The sequence below is a fragment of the Oryzias latipes genome, chromosome 6, assembly GCF_053564925.1.
Source record: "Oryzias latipes strain Hd-rR chromosome 6, Olatipes_Hd-rR_3.1".
NCBI lineage: Eukaryota > Metazoa > Chordata > Actinopteri > Beloniformes > Adrianichthyidae > Oryzias > Oryzias latipes.
In genome coordinates, this window is record NC_136242.1 from 23259792 (window position 1) to 23276237 (window position 16446).

A 16446-nucleotide genomic window follows, 5' to 3' on the forward strand; every position below is an offset into this window, starting at 1 on the left:
TAACCTCCAGCTATTCTTTGAAAACACAACAGATTTGTATGTTGTAACTGAGCTATTATTTTTCTTTAAAAAAATAATCCCAGACTAGCAAAAGAAACATAAAAAACAAGTTCTTCCTGTTTTACTGCTCTCTTTCATACTATTTAAATCAGATCAGTCTTAGTTAATATAAAGTTAATATATTAACGTTTCTCTAGTGTGATAATGCGGACAACTGTTTTTTTGATTGTTTTTTTTTAGCTGGCAGAGACTCTTAGCAAAAACTTGTATTTTTAAGTGTACTACAAGTATACTAAAAGTGAGGTAGTATACTTAAAGTCTATTGTAATAAACTATCTATGTTTTGTAAACTTAAGATGTCCCAATTTAGTCCTAAGAAGTATTTAGTTTGTATACTTCTTACACTATTCATGATCTATATTGTAAACTTGCTATATTCAATCATGTTTTGGGCTTACTTTAAGCGTAGTAATTGCTAAGGGGAGGCCTGTTGCTACAGTTCACCTGCTACAGGCTTTGAATAAAAGTTCTCAAAAAGCTCCTCAACAAAGTTTTATTTTTGATTTTTGACATAATTTCATACTCTAAACACATTAGTGAAAATCCTGTTTACTGAGCACCACAAAACAATAAATTTTTTCTTCCCTATTTATTTATCAGGGCCTACAGCAATACTGATTAATTGTATGCATTAACATACTGTCAAACAGATTCATTGACGTTGTGAATCCTGGGAAAAGAGTCAACATAAACATATAAAAATATATGTGTGTAGCCATTGTACATTAAGTAAATCAGCAACATTATGAAATCATGTTGCGCGTTTATTTTGCACTGACATCTAGCGGTGGATATCGGAGTTGCATTTTGGAATAATATTTTTCAAAATAATATTTCACAAAAATATTTTACAAAGAGCTCGGATACTGGTGATTAAATTTGCATTACTGAAAGTAATTGCCTCCGGTTGTACCTTGTATCACTTAAATACAAAACCAAACGCCTAAGCACGCTTTTCCGTTTCTGTCTTTCTGTGTTGATAAAGTTGATTCAAATTGGTGACGTCATGTCTTCCACGTTGGCCCGGACGTGGCAGTCGTCAGTTCTGTTGTGTGGAAATCCTTCTTTTGAACCGCATAGGAGTTAAAATATTTCACTACAGCCTCACCTTAATCCGAGGAAGCATTGCATCCGTAGATCTACACCTTGTCGGACAGTTATGGGGCTAACTATCTCGTCCATTTTCGGTCGGCTCTTCGGGAAGAAACAAATGAGAATTTTGATGGGTGAGTAAAAACTTCTGCGGGGCTAACGGGACTTAGCGTCGCCTCGGAAAAACACAAATATGAGCTTTTAAGTGAAACATTTGCAAACTGCTCGGGAAAATGATAACACAGAACTATTCGTTTTTTCCACCCTAATCAATTTAATCAAAATGTTAATTATTTTACCGAGACAGTTTTTGTTCTCAAAGATTAAGATATGGAAAAAAAAAATGGAAAAAAAATGTGGCCTAGTTCATCCGAAATGGGTTAAACCATTCTAGTTAGAAATGTCATTGAAAATAAATAAACACTTTAGATTTCTTTAAAAAAACACATTTAAAAAAAAAACCAAACTTAAATATTATTTTAGGTTTAGTTTTTTCACTTGTTTGAAATATTTTCAACATCTTGCTGGCTAACTTTAACTTTTTTCTTCCTTTTAAGTGAAACCAGGAAAATTAGTTGTGCTTAAAGAATGTTTAGTTTTAATTTAAGATGCGTTCTTTTAAATATAATTGTAAAATAAGACTGGATGAGGCACATAAACAGACAAATGTCAGTATAGTATTAAAATGGTATCGTCTTGGATAATAAACTGAAAAGAAAGTACTTTGTGATGTTTTCTTTTTCTTCCTACTAACAGTTCAGACTTGTTTCATTTTTTTAAATCTCTACAGTTGGGCTGGATGCTGCAGGAAAAACAACAATATTGTACAAACTGAAGCTTGGAGAAATCGTAACCACTATTCCCACCATCGGTAGGAAAATGACTCCATACGCTTGTTTTTTTAAGTTCTAATAATGTGCAGAAATGTAACCAAAACTGTCCACTTCTATGTCCTCTGTGCAGGTTTCAATGTGGAGACAGTGGAATATAAAAATATCAGCTTCACTGTTTGGGATGTCGGCGGTCAGGACAAGATCCGGCCTCTCTGGAGACATTACTTTCAGAACACGCAGGTATGAGAGCAGATGAGACTTTTCTCTACATAAAACACAAATGTGACTTTGTCTTTAGATAAACTTTGAGTAACTTGTTTCTGAAAACTATTTACAGTGCTGTATGCTGTAAAGCATAATACCTGAGTATTTTCAGCTTTTTGCTGTTCGATGCCAGGATTCAGCTTTAGAGCGTTTAACATTGTTTTCTTCTTTTAGGGCCTCATTTTTGTAGTGGACAGCAATGACAGAGAGAGAGTGACTGAATCTGCAGAAGAGCTATCAAAAATGGTTAGTACTTTGTTCATCTTGTTTACACATGTTTTACATTTGAATATTAAGTTTAAAAACGAATAAAAAACTATTAAAAAACAGATGTATAAAACTGAAATAAGTATTAGCATAATGCTTAGGGGTTTATTTATCACACCAGCTTTGGCAAAAAAATAAAAATAAAACTAATAACTTTGCCTTTATTCAGAATGTATAACGTATCTAATTTAAAAGATTAAGCACCTTTAAAACCAGTTGGGGGGGGCGAGGGCATCGTCATACCTCTACACACTCTTGGTAAATTCAAATATGGATCAATTGGGCTGTTTGGGGAAAACGTTCGATAGGTGGAAGGAGTATCGTCATGGGAGAAGAAAAAACACTTTGCTGTGCACAGCGGCTCAGAGATTAGTGTATTAAAAACAAGAATATCTTCTACTATATTTGATAGTAAACACACAACACATTGACTTCCGGTTTAAGGCAGGTTTAAAAAGTCACACAGAACCAGGTCGGTTTACTATGTAACCACTAGTTACAGGAGAAAGTAAAGTCCTATTGTATTCCAACAACACAACACAAGTAAATATACTACAATAGTCTGGTTCTCACATTTTTTAGCCTCTGTGGATTGACCTGGTACGTCAGACAACTATTGTTGGCTCATTTTAATCAACACAATCTTTTTATTTTATTTGATAATATATTTGAAATTACACTTTAGTTCCAAAAGACTGTGATCTTTTGTCATGTGATGAAGGATCAAATTTTTAGCTTTAGCTTTTAGCCTTACTGGACGTATTCTGAAAACCCAGGCTTGTTTGTTGCCTATTTGGAAAGTCATTTATTAATGTAACGTAAAGGTTTTGATAGTTTAGCCAAATCAAGTGTTTACTCTTCCTGGTACATTTGGGAGGTAGTTGTCTCACCCACTTAGTCAATCTATACTGTCAGTGGTTTCACTTCTGACACTTTAAGATTCCACCTCTCAGTTGATGAGAAACGATTATACAGGAAAGACAGAAGCACCTATTCCTTCTCTTAAGATCTATTTGGTTTTAAAGCAAGATACCATTTTGTCATCGCGGTTAAAGACCCACTATGATGAAACTGGTGTCTTTAACATTTTTTCTGATGATGGAGGACATGAAGAGAATGAAACAAAAAATGTATTTTAAATTTTGTACACGGATAGATGATGGGGAAGGGGGCGGGCTTACTACGTGCCAGCAGTCCCTGCCACAATTCAGAGGCGGCCTTCTAATGAACTCCTGCAAAAAAGATGTCCTTGAAAACGTCACGGGCTTTCTGTTTTAAGCTAAAGATGACATCAAAAGATGATCGGAGCGGGACTTTGAACTTTAGGGAAATCATTTCATCTCTACAGCTTTTAATGAGTCCAGTCAAACTACAGAGTTAGAGCTGTGACAGTGTGGGATTTTTGATCACCGCGGTGATGACCCCCCCCCCCCCCCCCCAACACAAAATCCCCCGCCGGCCGCTTCGCAAATGATTACAATTAAAACGCAGTATTCTTTATTAACAAATAACAGTAACAACTAACTATCTAACTAATGAACTAACTATATAGGTGTTGTAGAATGACTGCGCACTGAGTGTGTAGGAGGAAGGAGCGCACACACGTGTGTTAGGGGTGCGTGTTGATTCTTCTTCAGCGGACTGCTCTCTAGCTGCATGTGAGCCTTCATCTGTGCTCTCTGGTACAGACATCTTCTCAGAATATTATATATTGCCCAGTTATAAACACACTGCAGACACTTTGTCACCTTTCCGGTAGCCATGAAGCCTAACACCCATGAAGAACGCGAGGCAGGAGGCTCCACCTTTGTTTATACAGACACGTAACGTTGAGCTGCACAAAATAGTTCCCAAACAAAACATGTAGGGATATTCATTGAAATCTAACAGTGTGTGTTCATGTTTGGTGTTACAGAGTGACTGAGAACAGTAATAACCCCCCCAACACAAAATCCTCCGGCGGGCGGCCGTGTCGCGCACTTAAGAACAAACGCAGCTTGTAACGGAAATGAATACAATGGAAATTAATTAGAATGCAGTAAATTTGTCGTATTTTCCACGCGAGACAGAAATTTCTGTTGTAGAATGAGGATGTTTCTGTGTGTGTGTGTGTGTGTGTGTGAGTAGAGGGAGTGTTTGAAACGTTTCCCCCAGAAACACTTGAAGTCTGAGGACTAGCAGAAAAAGTGAATTATCATTAAAGATGAATGTGTTTAATGCGTTTATTATAGTTCCAATCATGCACCATATGCAGAAATAAAAAAAAATAAAAAAAACTTTCAAAAAAACAAAAGTGCAGTGATGTGGTTATTGTCACACCCCTACCACAGAGCTGATTCACTCTAGTTCTGCTGGGTTTTGATGAACAATGGGTGTCTCCAATTTAACTTTAGTATTGACATAAATATGGGAAAAAATCATAGCTTAGATCAAATTGTTGTATTTTTGTACAGCATTTGGAATTTTTCTGGATACTTAAGGTGTTTTCATCAGCAGACTATAAACAAACACAGCAAACTGGCTTGTTGGAATCATTTTGAACTGACTTCCCTTTCATGTTGTGTAGTTTCAAAAGATTTTTCCTATAATAGAGAGAAGATTACTTTAAGATGAGTAAAAACAAAGATAACCAAGAATTATTCTTGGCTAATCCATTCAGTTTTTTAGATTCCAAAGGGTTTACATTAGAGTTTGGCTTATGTGTGTTTCTAGGTGCATTTTATTTCTTTTTTTTTTTTTAATACATTTTCTTGTAAAATCAGAATCTTTCTCTGCGTTTTTTGTTACGTTTAAAATCTATAATGGGTGTTTTCTACCTTTGCAGCTGCTTGAAGATGAACTGAAAGATGCGGTTTTGCTGGTGTTTGCTAACAAGCAGGATCTTCCTAACGCCTTATCGGTCAGTGAACTGGCAGACAAACTTGGCCTGCAAGCTCTTCGCAACAAAACTGTAAGTCTTTTTTTTTATTTAATTTTTTACCGTAAGTCATTTTAAATAGAAATACTTGCACTAGAAAACAAAAGTGTCGACTCCATGTTGTGTCAAGCCTCTTTTATATTTTATTTTTATTTTTTAACGTTGCTGATTTGTGCTGACTCTGGACTTCACAGTGGCACATCGAAGCTACCTGCGCCACCCAGGGCACCGGCCTGTATGAAGGACTGGACTGGCTTTCCAGAGAGTTGTCCAAGAATTAATCAACCACAAACTGAGCTGCGGAGAGAGACTGACCAGCACCGGACAGAAAAGACGGCACCTTTAACCAATCCTGGCGTTTATGGACAGTATAATCAACTACAACAACCTTCACAAATTTTTCTTTTTGTTTTTTTTGTTACTGTGTCATCATTGATTCTCGACACGCTGGGTTTTCTTATTTTTGTTTCCATGCATTTAAAGCATGTGAACATGTTTTTTTTTTTTTTTCTTTCTGCCCCTCTCTGTGCTGTTGGCCTCCATAACAGACCCTTCTGTCCTCTGATGTGTCTTCAAACCTTCATCTGTTCTGACTCTGAAGGCCTGTTGAGAGTAGTGAGCTTCTGTGAGGATCAGTTAGTTTGTGAATGTGGAGCTTGCTTAAAAAGAAGGGAACTGTGCCTTTTTGCTCTTCTTTCACACATGTCAGTTATCTATTCTTTGATTATAAAGTCATTTTTTCTGCCCAAGCTGCTTTTGTGTTTGTATGCTTTTCACTAAAAAAACAAGAGATTTCTGTTGTAAGCTGTGCCTCAGCAGATCTACATCACTGTGAAAGTAAAAGTAAGGTCAAAATGCAAATAATTCATCGCTTTGGACTTGATCCAGCCTGAGTTTGTCCTCACTCCTTTTGTTTTTCTATGCAATCACGATAAAAAGATTGAAGAATCTCAGTTCTCCTGTTTTCTGACGGAAAGGGTTTCAACCTAGAAGGAGGAAGGAAGCACTGTCTGAATTTTGAAATAGCAGTGTTGCGATGGAGAGCATCATTACACAGTGAACATGTTTTCCCCCCATTTTTTTAGTTCTTTATTTTATTTTGTAGGTTTTTTTTCTCCAGCAGTCCGTAGTACTAAGTGTGTTGCACTGTTTGGCAAATGCCAACATAAATCTGCCATCAGGTTTTTATGGGTTACATTCCAACTTGTGCTTTTTAAAGCTAAAGAAATTTTGTTGAGTATTTCCTAACAGTGTTCTATTAAAAACAATAATAAAAAGACACTAAATAAAACGAGCATAACCAAAAAATGCTTTAGATTCCGGTCACTGTTTCACAACCTTCCAGCAAACTCGCCTCGAGTTTTGTGAAAGGGACTTTGGTAAGAGGAAGTGCCTGTCCCAACAATGTTCAGGCAAATAACCACACAGAGTAATTTATCACCAAGAGATGAAGATGAATTACTACTTCAGAACATTACCCACAAACTTCTTATGCCTAAAGTAAATAATTGTATAAGTAAAATGCCTGTAGTCAAGTGTGTTATCTTCCAGTTATTGACATTAACCCTTGTGCTATCTTAGATGACCCCACCCTTACTTTGACGTGTTCTCCCTACCATGACAAAGGTGGATACAGGTGGAAAGATGTCATCCATGGACACCAGTGAAGATCACAAATCATTGAAGAAAAAAGGCTCAACACACTGTCTAGTGGGTCTAGATGACCCAACTCCCAACGTTAAAGCGCCTAGGATAGCACAAGGGTTACGCAGAAAAAATGATGAAGATAGTAAAGAAGTAATCGGTTAATCAAAGGGTTTTGTCAAAACGTTTTCCTGTCTGTATATATTTTATAAAGTTGTGTTAATTACCTAAATGGATTATTGAGTCAGACAAATTTCTAAAAACAGGTTCACTTTACAAGATTTTAGTTTATGCCAGTAGTGGTTATTTATATGCATTTTGATACATTTACCACTCTGATTTAATAGCATACAGTCTATTTTTGGTAGGAGAAAGAAGCTTAATTAATTAATTCCAGAAGCAATTTGGAAAGGATTACTTGATTCTGGCATGATGAGAAAAATAGGCAAATTCTTTAAAAACAAACAAACACCGGAATTCTAAAATAATTTGTAGTATTTCCTCACACAGAGAAACGTTTAGGCCTAAAAAGCTGGGTGATGATAATAACAATGGGCCATTGAGGAAGACCACGCCAGGTAAAATCTGTGGGTGGAGCTAATAGATGTAATCCCACCATCACTTTTTTAATGACAAGCTGTCCCCTCCTGCGGGTGAAGATTTATCCAGACTTGATCTGAATAAATAAATTGTTCATGTGATGATTCAAAAAAACTACAGACAGAAAAAAAATCATGTATTCCCGGCTGTTTTATATGGTTTAAAACATTAAAAAAAAAACAAAAAAAAACGTATTAACGTTTTCAAAATTTTCTTAATCAAAGTTTGCTTTACTTAAAATGTCATTCAACAACAAAAAAAAACGATAAATTCATAACAACAAAATGGTCACAAACTGCTATCTGCATCACAAAGTAATATCTGGGAGGAACTGTGACCTGTGGTAGGTAATTAGGGCATGCATGGGGGTTAGGAATAAGCATTATATAATTGGCTTGCCATGAAGCATGATTGTCTGTTCTAATGTATTTATGACAGCTAATAAGGCTTAGAGGAGCTGGAACATTGCACAATTGTGTGTGTGTGTGTGCAGTACAACAACATAGAGGAGCACATGTGCATCCAATTTGACAGTTTGAAGTTTTTATTGTTTGGAGAAAACATTAAATGGGATTAACGCTGTCACACTCCGTCAAACAGGTACGTCTGAATTTGTTTACATTAATTACAGATCATCATCACTTTGCTGGATGTAAGAGAAGTGTGAGGCTAACTTTAGATTGGTCACAGCTGATCTGAGAAACTTCCACTTCCACAGAAGGATAATGCCGAGCCTAGCTCCACACATTTCCGTTCCACGGCCCTCCTACTCCCAGGCCAGGGAGAACCTGGTCAAAGCAATCCCACCCAAGCTGCTCTGTCTGTTAGCCTGCGGAGGAAGAGACTGTCGCTATGAAGGCCCGGACTGCTGGAAATTAAACCAGCAAGTCATTCGAGGCATTTTCTCCTCATGGTAAAAAAAAAAAAAAAAAAAGTGCCTGCACCCTTGCAAAAACTCTTGTGTACATTGCTTTAAAAAGAAAAATCAATGGTACATTTCTGATTTTGAACCATTTGACCACCCAGGGTGACGGATGATATAATTGCAATGGCACGTCCGTCAAACCATCTAATCCAGAAGTACAACATTATAGATCAATTTAACAGGTAAGCAGGCTTTAATTACCTGCATGTCTGTGATCGTGTATCCAGGGCCGATAAGAACCTAGGAGCTAACTTTTGTCATGTCTTTAAATTATTAACATGAAGAGAAAAACCTCTCTTTTAATTGCCAGGCTCAACATCAAATCTATCATCAACATGCAGCTTCCTGGGGAGCACGCTCACTGTGGACCTCCTCTAGACCCCGACAGTGGTTTCACATACTCTCCACAGACATTCATGGACAATGACAGTAAGATCCCATTAAATATTTTAGGAGAAACTTTCATTCCAGAGCTATTGGGTAAAAAAACATGTGACTGTGAGACGATGACATTTGTCTCTGCAAGAATACTGGTTAGACACTTGAACTTGAGTTGTTCTGTATTTCGCACTATATGAGTCAGACTGGAGTATAAGTCGCACTTCTTTGGAGAATTTTATTTCACAAAATAGAATGGACATTTCTTCTTGAAAGGCAAATAGCAATAATGAAATAAATAACACTAACAGATGCTTCACTACCGTAAAAAAACTATGTTTATTTAGCTTCATGAAACATAGGAATATAGTATATCATTGCAACATATGAACAATTTTTAAGACAACCATGTAGCATATAAAAAATACTAACAAGTCAATTAAATTATTTTTATCACTTCAAATCCATAAATCCGTTGAATTCTTCATCCACCATGTCACTTCTGAACAACTCCATCCAGCTCAGTGTAAGACGGAGCTGCTGCCAGAGGCAAATAGTGATGCACACGCCTACAAGTTCATTAGTAGCACCCCTGGTCGAACTATGCAAAAACTATTACTTGTGCCATTACGATACTTATACCATTAGGTGACTTAGAAACTTTAGAGTAAATTACAAAACAATTTAATATTGTTATATTTGTCAAGTTTATTAATTAATATGACCCCTGGCTGCAGTCAAGAAAGGTGCCTTACATTAAAAGCTCAAAAATATTGAAAAAAAACAACAACAAATACATATTGTGATAAATACATATAGTGTAACAACTTGTTTTTAAAGTTCAACAGTGATGCTTGTGACATTGAAATACGGTTTTTACCTATGATTTGACATGGACGTGGCAAAAAGGGACTTGGGAGCATCTTTGGACCAGGATTAGCTAAAACGCTATTTGAAAAAAGTCAAGACTAATGTAATCAGAGCTATACGCATACGTTTACAGTTTACTTCTACAACTTTGGGATGCCGGACTACGGAGTGTCGTCTCTTGTTGGAATCATTGATGGACTAAAAGTTCTGGATTTTGCAGTAAAAGAAGGAAGAGTAGCAATTCATTGTCACGCAGGCCTGGGTAGAACAGGTGAGATGAAACAATTCTGCTATGTCATAAGTTCAAACAAATGCAGTTTCTTCCTTGTTGTACAGCTCATGGGCATTGTTGTTTCAGGCGTCCTGATTGCTTGTTACTTAATCTACACCCTGCGCATCAGCCCCAGCGAAGCCGTCCACTATGTGCGCATCAAACGGCCTCGATCTATTCAAACACGCACACAGATAAACCAGGTCTTTGACTTTGCTCGGCTCCTCGGCACACAGCTGGTCCAGTATCCAGACCTCAGCCTGCGGCATGGAGCTCCTTTCACATTGCAGCACTACCTCAACAGACAGGCGCTGCTGCTGCATGGTCAGGAGGCACGCAAGCTACGGCACACACCCAAGGTCAGGATATGCACGTGTACCTCTACCTTCCGCTAACTTTGCATCTCCTTAACCCAGAAGAAAAGACTCTTGTTCATTTCTTTTTTCCTCCTACTTGTGCCTGCTTTGATTAGGTGGTGTATCTTTTGTGTGTGCGTCTCTCCTGCCTGGCACTGGGGCTCCCTCCTCCTCCTGAAGTCCAGGTAGAGCTGGAAAAGAGGTCAGGAATCAAGACCCTTAGCAAGACAGTGAGAGACACCCTGGTGTCCAGACAGCATTTACCCTTGTTGAATGAAGGCTGTAAGAGCTCACGGGGGGCATCAGGGTCAGTGTCCTCCTGGGATGAACCCCAGGTATACTTGGAGAGAAAGCACGAGGTGCTGCTGGACAAGCGCAGCTACAGTGATTCCGATCTCAGCAAAATGACAGTAAATGAGCTGACTTCTTAACAAAATCACAGCAACAGTTAACATTTAAAGCTTTAATTAATGTAGGATTGTTTTCACCTTGTTGCGTTCTGTTCTGAAGGACCTGGAGCTGAGTCCATATGGCGCTGCAGCTCTTGGAAATGAGAAACACTGGTGTGTGGAGGACCTGATCCAAACTGACAGGAGATCAGTCAGTCCGGTTCTTGGCATGCTTTCAGGAGGGCATCCGGCTGCAAAAAAGCAAACACATAACCCTACAATGTCCAACATGATGCCAAACAACAACGAGGCAAAGAGGAGAGCGAGTGCGAGCAAAAATGCACTTCCGAAATACAGCTCCAGCTTGGAGGTACCATGCTCTTGAAACAAAAATATATATTTTTTTGTTGTAGTAAAAATGATGGTTTAAACTTTTTCAAATTAAGTTGTACAGGAATGCACATAATCCTGGCCCCACCACCATGGCCCGTCCTGTTGCCAAGGCGATGGCAGAACAAGGACCACCAGGACAGAATATTCTGCAGAGGTCCGCTCTGCTGCAGGTAATTGAAAAAATAATGAATTGTCAATTAATAAATTGTCAATTCCTATTTGATTGAAACAAAAGTGATTATTTTAAAGGAGGAGCTGAACAGCAGTGACTGTGGCTGGGCTCTGTTGGTCACTGAGACAGACATTCACGTCCTCTGCTGTCTCTTGTGGACGTGGCTGGAGAAGTTAAAAGTCAGTGCCATCAAAATAATTTGTCAACTTTATTTTCTAACCTTCCTAAAAGGTTGAACATTTCTTTAAATTCTTTCTTTAGGACCCAGTACTGAGCCCTGAGGATATACAAAAGCTAAAAGTGGAAGAAAGCAACAGGAAACCTCTGAATGTGCTCAGAAAAGTAAAAAAACAAACAAAAAAACCATCTTTATTTTGTCCTATTTTAACTTCTGAAAGTAAAACACTGATTTGGATCATTACAGTCACAAAGACACACCATCTACTGTCTGCTGAGCTGTGTGAGTTCAGTGACCAGCTTGCGTCCACACAGAGAGGATGCTGTGCTCCAGCGGCTGATGTCTGCTCTCACACGGGTAAAACTGAGAAACAGCAGCATTTACAAAACTGGGTTTTTCCAAATTGGAAACACTCCTCGATGTGTTTATTTTACCCCAACAGCGCCCTCAAGAGGAAATGGGAACCCTTGCCCAACTGATGAAAGTCCTAAAGGCCAGTTTGAGAGAAACCTTCCACAACTATAGACACCTCACAAGAGCCTGCAGCACCATCAATACTCTTTGAAGAGCAGTCCAATCAAACAAATTAGAAAGGCAAAACATTTTTGTATTAGCTGTACTTTGGTTTGGACAACATGCAGGAGATGCAATGGAAATGCTTAATAATAAATTATTCTGGCATTATCGTAAAAGGTTTTGACATTTTAGGACATTTTATTTTGCTGCTTCTGTGCTGATTTATGTATTGTCCTTTTATATCACACTCATAATTGAATGAAAACATTAAATATAGCAACAACAATATTTATTACAATGATGCAGATTCAAGTGGAAAAGGACTGAAGCTACTGTTTACAAAATGGAGGAAAAGACTGTTTCACAATACTGACAAAACATTTATGTAACTTTTTTTAACAAAATATTCTACATTTGAGACAGTAAATGTCTGCTGTAAGCCTCAGAGGCAAGAGTATTTTATTTTATTGTAAAATCATAGTTCATAGACTCTACGGTTATTATATGAAACTCTAGTTAAAACCACTGCAATTAAGAGTGGGGGAAAATATCAGTTCTGGGATTAAAAGTTCATACTTATTAGAAGTAACTTTGGAATTTGGATGTTTTGATCAGTTAGAGCTTGGAAGAAAACCAAAATAAATACAAAGAAAAAATCCTGATATCTAATCTTTTTTTTCCACAAATGGCAGTGTCTGGATATAGAAAATAAATTGCCAAAGGCAGTATAAAACATGTTTCCAGTTTTTTTTTTCCTTACACCTCAAACATACACAAACAAAGGCACTAAATAAAGCCTATTGTTGCACTTTGTTATTTCGTCTTCAAATAGAAAACATTTTTATTTTTAGCACACATGAAAAGTGAATTCACTGTGTGACACTGTGGCTGCTTTGATCAATTCATATCCTATAAATCATTGGTAAGCTCTAAGTAGCACTGATTACTGTTCGGGTTTAAAAACTGTGCACAGCTTTTGTGCTAAGTCACCTTCCAACCAAAATGAGCATGTGTGTCAGAGAGTCATTTCCATGACAGCGTTGTCATGGTAACTTTGACCACTGAAAACATTGTTTGGTTCAGTGCTTATTGGGATTTCTGTGGTTTCCCAAGAAAGTTGGACGACCTTAGCAACTGGATGTTAACCTATACCAGGTAAAATATTTCTTTGTTTTCACCAAAAGTAAAAAAAATTAAATGACAGTATAGTATTTTCATGAGTTTAGGCAGATTCTAACATTATTTACTTGTATAGTACACATAACTAAGTTCAATTCTTCTTTATGAAGCTATTTTTTCTTCTTTTTCCTTTTTAGTTGTCGCTGCTAAGTGGGGTTCATTTTCTTTCTATTTGATGAGATGCTTATGCGTGAAACAAGTTTCAAATTCACTTTAATAAACAGTTGAGATTTTTGCATTGAAAATAATCTTACGCCTTTGTTAAATATTTTATGTATCACTTAAAAGTCAATAAAAAATGCAGAGTGATAAATACTGGGTTGGAACTTGGAGGCCACACAAGCCAAGAGGACCTGTGGCTGCTCTCTATGGGAGTCCAGGACCTAAGTATGCTTTGCCTGGACTTATAGGTAAACCAGTGTATTTCAGTTCCATCACCAACTTCAGTATTTAGCACCTAACGTCTGTGGCTCTTGTGTTTATGAAGGTAGTGCTCAACGTGACCCTACAAAATGCAAAGCACCAGTGTTCTCTTTTGGTATTCGCTGTGAAAAAGCAAATTCTAACTCCTCTCCTGGACCAACTTACTTAATACCTTCCAACATCACCCGACGGGGAAGAAATGGCACGCCTGCCTTCTCGATCTCCAGTCGCTCAAAGCAGCCGTTGTTGTTCCGAGCACCAGGACCGGGTCAGTGAAGCATTAAACATTTTAATGTCAATTATTTCAAATTTGGTGAAATTCTTAAAAAATTGCATCATAAATAAAAAAAGGAAATGTCAGGAGTGTAAATGTACAAATACCTTTGCTATGCCAGGCCAGTACTCCCCGGAGAACTCAGAAAAGTTAATTTTCCATTCACCTCCGGCTTATTCTCTTTCTGGAAGGAGTAAAGCTGGGAGTACTAAACAATTACCAGGTAATGCTGATGTCAACAATTAATACCCAACGAGAAAATGAGGGTTTTGTACATAAGACTATTCTGAAATAACTTCACCCATACCCCACTGCAGGTCCAGCCACCTACACTCTGCCCCCTATGCTGGGGCCGAAGTCAGCGGTCACAACTTCATCACCTACCTACACTCTCTGTGGCCGCAGCAAAAGCGGAAGCTTTCACGAAGACATGGCAAAGGTATTCAAATATAAATGGAAGCAACTAATCATATGAAGATTAACTTTTTGTTTTTCAACTCTCCTGTCAGAGTCCAGGCCCAGCTGCTTATAAAGCTGTAGACCCTTACATTTATAAGCAAAAACCTCCACACTTTAGCATGACAGGCAGAAACTTCATTCCAGGTGAAGCAGCACAGAAACCAGGCCCAGGGGCATACTGTCCTGAGAGGGTAAGAGGGTTCATTTATTTATTTATTTATTTAATTGGGGGGGGGTTAAAGCACCGTGCAGAATAATGTTCAAACGTTTTCCATCATTCATAGGTCACCTTTACAAGAGCCAAAGCTCCAAGTTTTACCTTTGGACTGCGTCATTCCCAATATGTCTCACCCTTCATCATGGACGTGGAATCCTAATGAAAAAAACTGTATTCAATGAAGCAAAATTCTCAAGATTGTTGTTGTAATCTGTACATTTTTCTTTGACAATTGCATTTTTCACAGTTTGGACAAAAATCCAGACTCTTAGTAGAGTATGTTAGGCAACTTTTGTCATTAGTGAAACAAACATACAATAGAAACCTACAGTAATCTTTAAACGAGTCTTTACAATCTAAATGGAATTCCTCCTCCTTTGCGCCTTTCAGCACACAGCGGCACATTCTGGAGGAATTTATTCACACAAGCCTCCTTTAAAAATATGGACGACTTTGGTTTTAGAATTTTGCACCCTTGTCTTTTATTTATGAGAAAATTGAGCTAAGCAAAGCGAAGAAATAAGTTAAAAGATTAAAAAAATATTTAATAAAGTTTCAAATTCAACAATTTAGGTTGAACTGAATTAGTTCACCACCTACCTGCGCGCTGGACCAAACCAATGTCTGGTAGTGTTTTTCAACCTTTTTTTGAGTCAAGGTACACTTTTTCCTTGACAGAAATCCAGTGGCACACCAGCAACTAAAAATAAAAAAAGATAAACTCTATAGTCGGTATTGATGTACAATCTCTCCATGATCTCATGTGCATTTTTTGTAATGTTTGAGGCACAAAAGATTTGAAGTTACAGCTGTTTTTCCTAAAAGTTGCAATAGCTTTCAATAATAATTCTTAACTAAATCAGTTGAAAATGTGTTGTTGTTTTTCCTTCCAGTTTATTAAAATAGAATTTCATGTAAACCTCACAAAAAAGGGTTGGCGGGCGGTCCCCCCCCCCTGGTCCGGGGGTCTCCCCCTCTTTCCTGGTCTGGCTGGTCAGGCTGGGGAGGATCTGGTTCCCCTTATGAACACATGGTTCACTTTGGCGTGCATGTAGCTCCACCCCCACGTGCACGTGCACACTGCCACACTGCTCCCTGTCTGCTTTATCCCTCCTCCTAACCCACAGTGTACTGATGGACAGATATCTTCCGCTTATCTTAGTGTCAAAATTTCACGTTTGGATGTAATATTTGCCTTTAACTTAACTTAAAATAATAACCTATTCAAATTAGCAACTCCGCACTTGCATCCCCTCAGTTTCTCCCCCTCCCTCTTTATTTATTTTTCTACTATTCCCCCCCCACGCTTTCCCCTCTCCCTCTTTAATAAAAAGAATATGTATATATACTTAAAACACAAAAAATGTAACAAATAAATAAAAAATAATAAAAAAAACAAAAAGGAGTTCATTCAAATTTACTATCCAAAGATTCATAACCCCTTCTTGTAATAGTAAAACTTGTCCAACACAAAAGGCCCTCAGCGCAAACAGGTTAAAAAATAAAATAAAATAATATTCTTTCTAAACGGTAATTTATTTTTTAAATTTTATTTTTGTTTTTTTGCAAGAGCAACTGTAGCTTTTGAACAAATATATAATCACAGCATGTCTGATAAATTCTAGACAATAAAGACCAACATTATACTCATGTTTATAAGTTCAGCTGTAATTACACAAAAAGAGAAAACGCTGAAGTTTTAAAAGTTTTTCTTTTGTCTAAATCAAAAATGTTTCTTTAGCAAGTTTAATGTTATATGTATCTTTAGG

At 37.5% G+C, this 16446-nt stretch overlaps 3 protein-coding genes across 4 annotated transcripts; all 3 read left to right on the plus strand.

Moving 5' to 3' along the window:
• The first annotated feature begins 1041 nt into the window (after positions 1 to 1041).
• On the plus strand, positions 1042 to 6741 carry LOC101158941 (ADP-ribosylation factor 4). Its single transcript, XM_023955917.2, has 6 exons — positions 1042 to 1286; positions 1943 to 2023; positions 2116 to 2225; positions 2424 to 2495; positions 5341 to 5466; positions 5628 to 6741. Exons 1-6 carry the CDS (start codon positions 1220 to 1222, stop codon positions 5712 to 5714), a joined length of 543 nt encoding a protein of 180 aa, XP_023811685.1. The 5' UTR covers positions 1042 to 1219; the 3' UTR covers positions 5715 to 6741.
• A 1399-nt stretch (positions 6742 to 8140) lies between these two features.
• On the plus strand, positions 8141 to 12858 carry LOC101169032 (protein tyrosine phosphatase domain-containing protein 1). The gene is made up of 13 exons (XM_004070060.5): positions 8141 to 8277; positions 8396 to 8590; positions 8704 to 8784; positions 8913 to 9031; positions 9984 to 10121; positions 10209 to 10480; positions 10594 to 10887; positions 10988 to 11236; positions 11313 to 11429; positions 11509 to 11610; positions 11693 to 11773; positions 11856 to 11966; positions 12052 to 12858. Exons 2-13 carry the CDS (start codon positions 8403 to 8405, stop codon positions 12172 to 12174), a joined length of 1875 nt encoding a protein of 624 aa, XP_004070108.1. The 5' UTR covers positions 8141 to 8277; positions 8396 to 8402; the 3' UTR covers positions 12175 to 12858.
• A 304-nt stretch (positions 12859 to 13162) lies between these two features.
• Positions 13163 to 15539, plus strand: cimap1b (ciliary microtubule associated protein 1B). Of its 2 annotated transcripts, none has more exons than XM_011476232.4 (7): positions 13163 to 13280; positions 13442 to 13714; positions 13792 to 13995; positions 14123 to 14224; positions 14319 to 14440; positions 14511 to 14651; positions 14745 to 15539. In XM_011476232.4, exons 2-7 carry the CDS (start codon positions 13603 to 13605, stop codon positions 14835 to 14837), a joined length of 774 nt encoding a protein of 257 aa, XP_011474534.1. In that variant the 5' UTR covers positions 13163 to 13280; positions 13442 to 13602; the 3' UTR covers positions 14838 to 15539. The 2 variants fall into 2 exon arrangements, with proteins under 2 accessions (XP_011474534.1, XP_020559782.1); XM_020704123.3 differs by having other exon boundaries at positions 13165 to 13280; positions 13593 to 13714.
• The last annotated feature ends 907 nt before the right edge of the window (positions 15540 to 16446 follow it).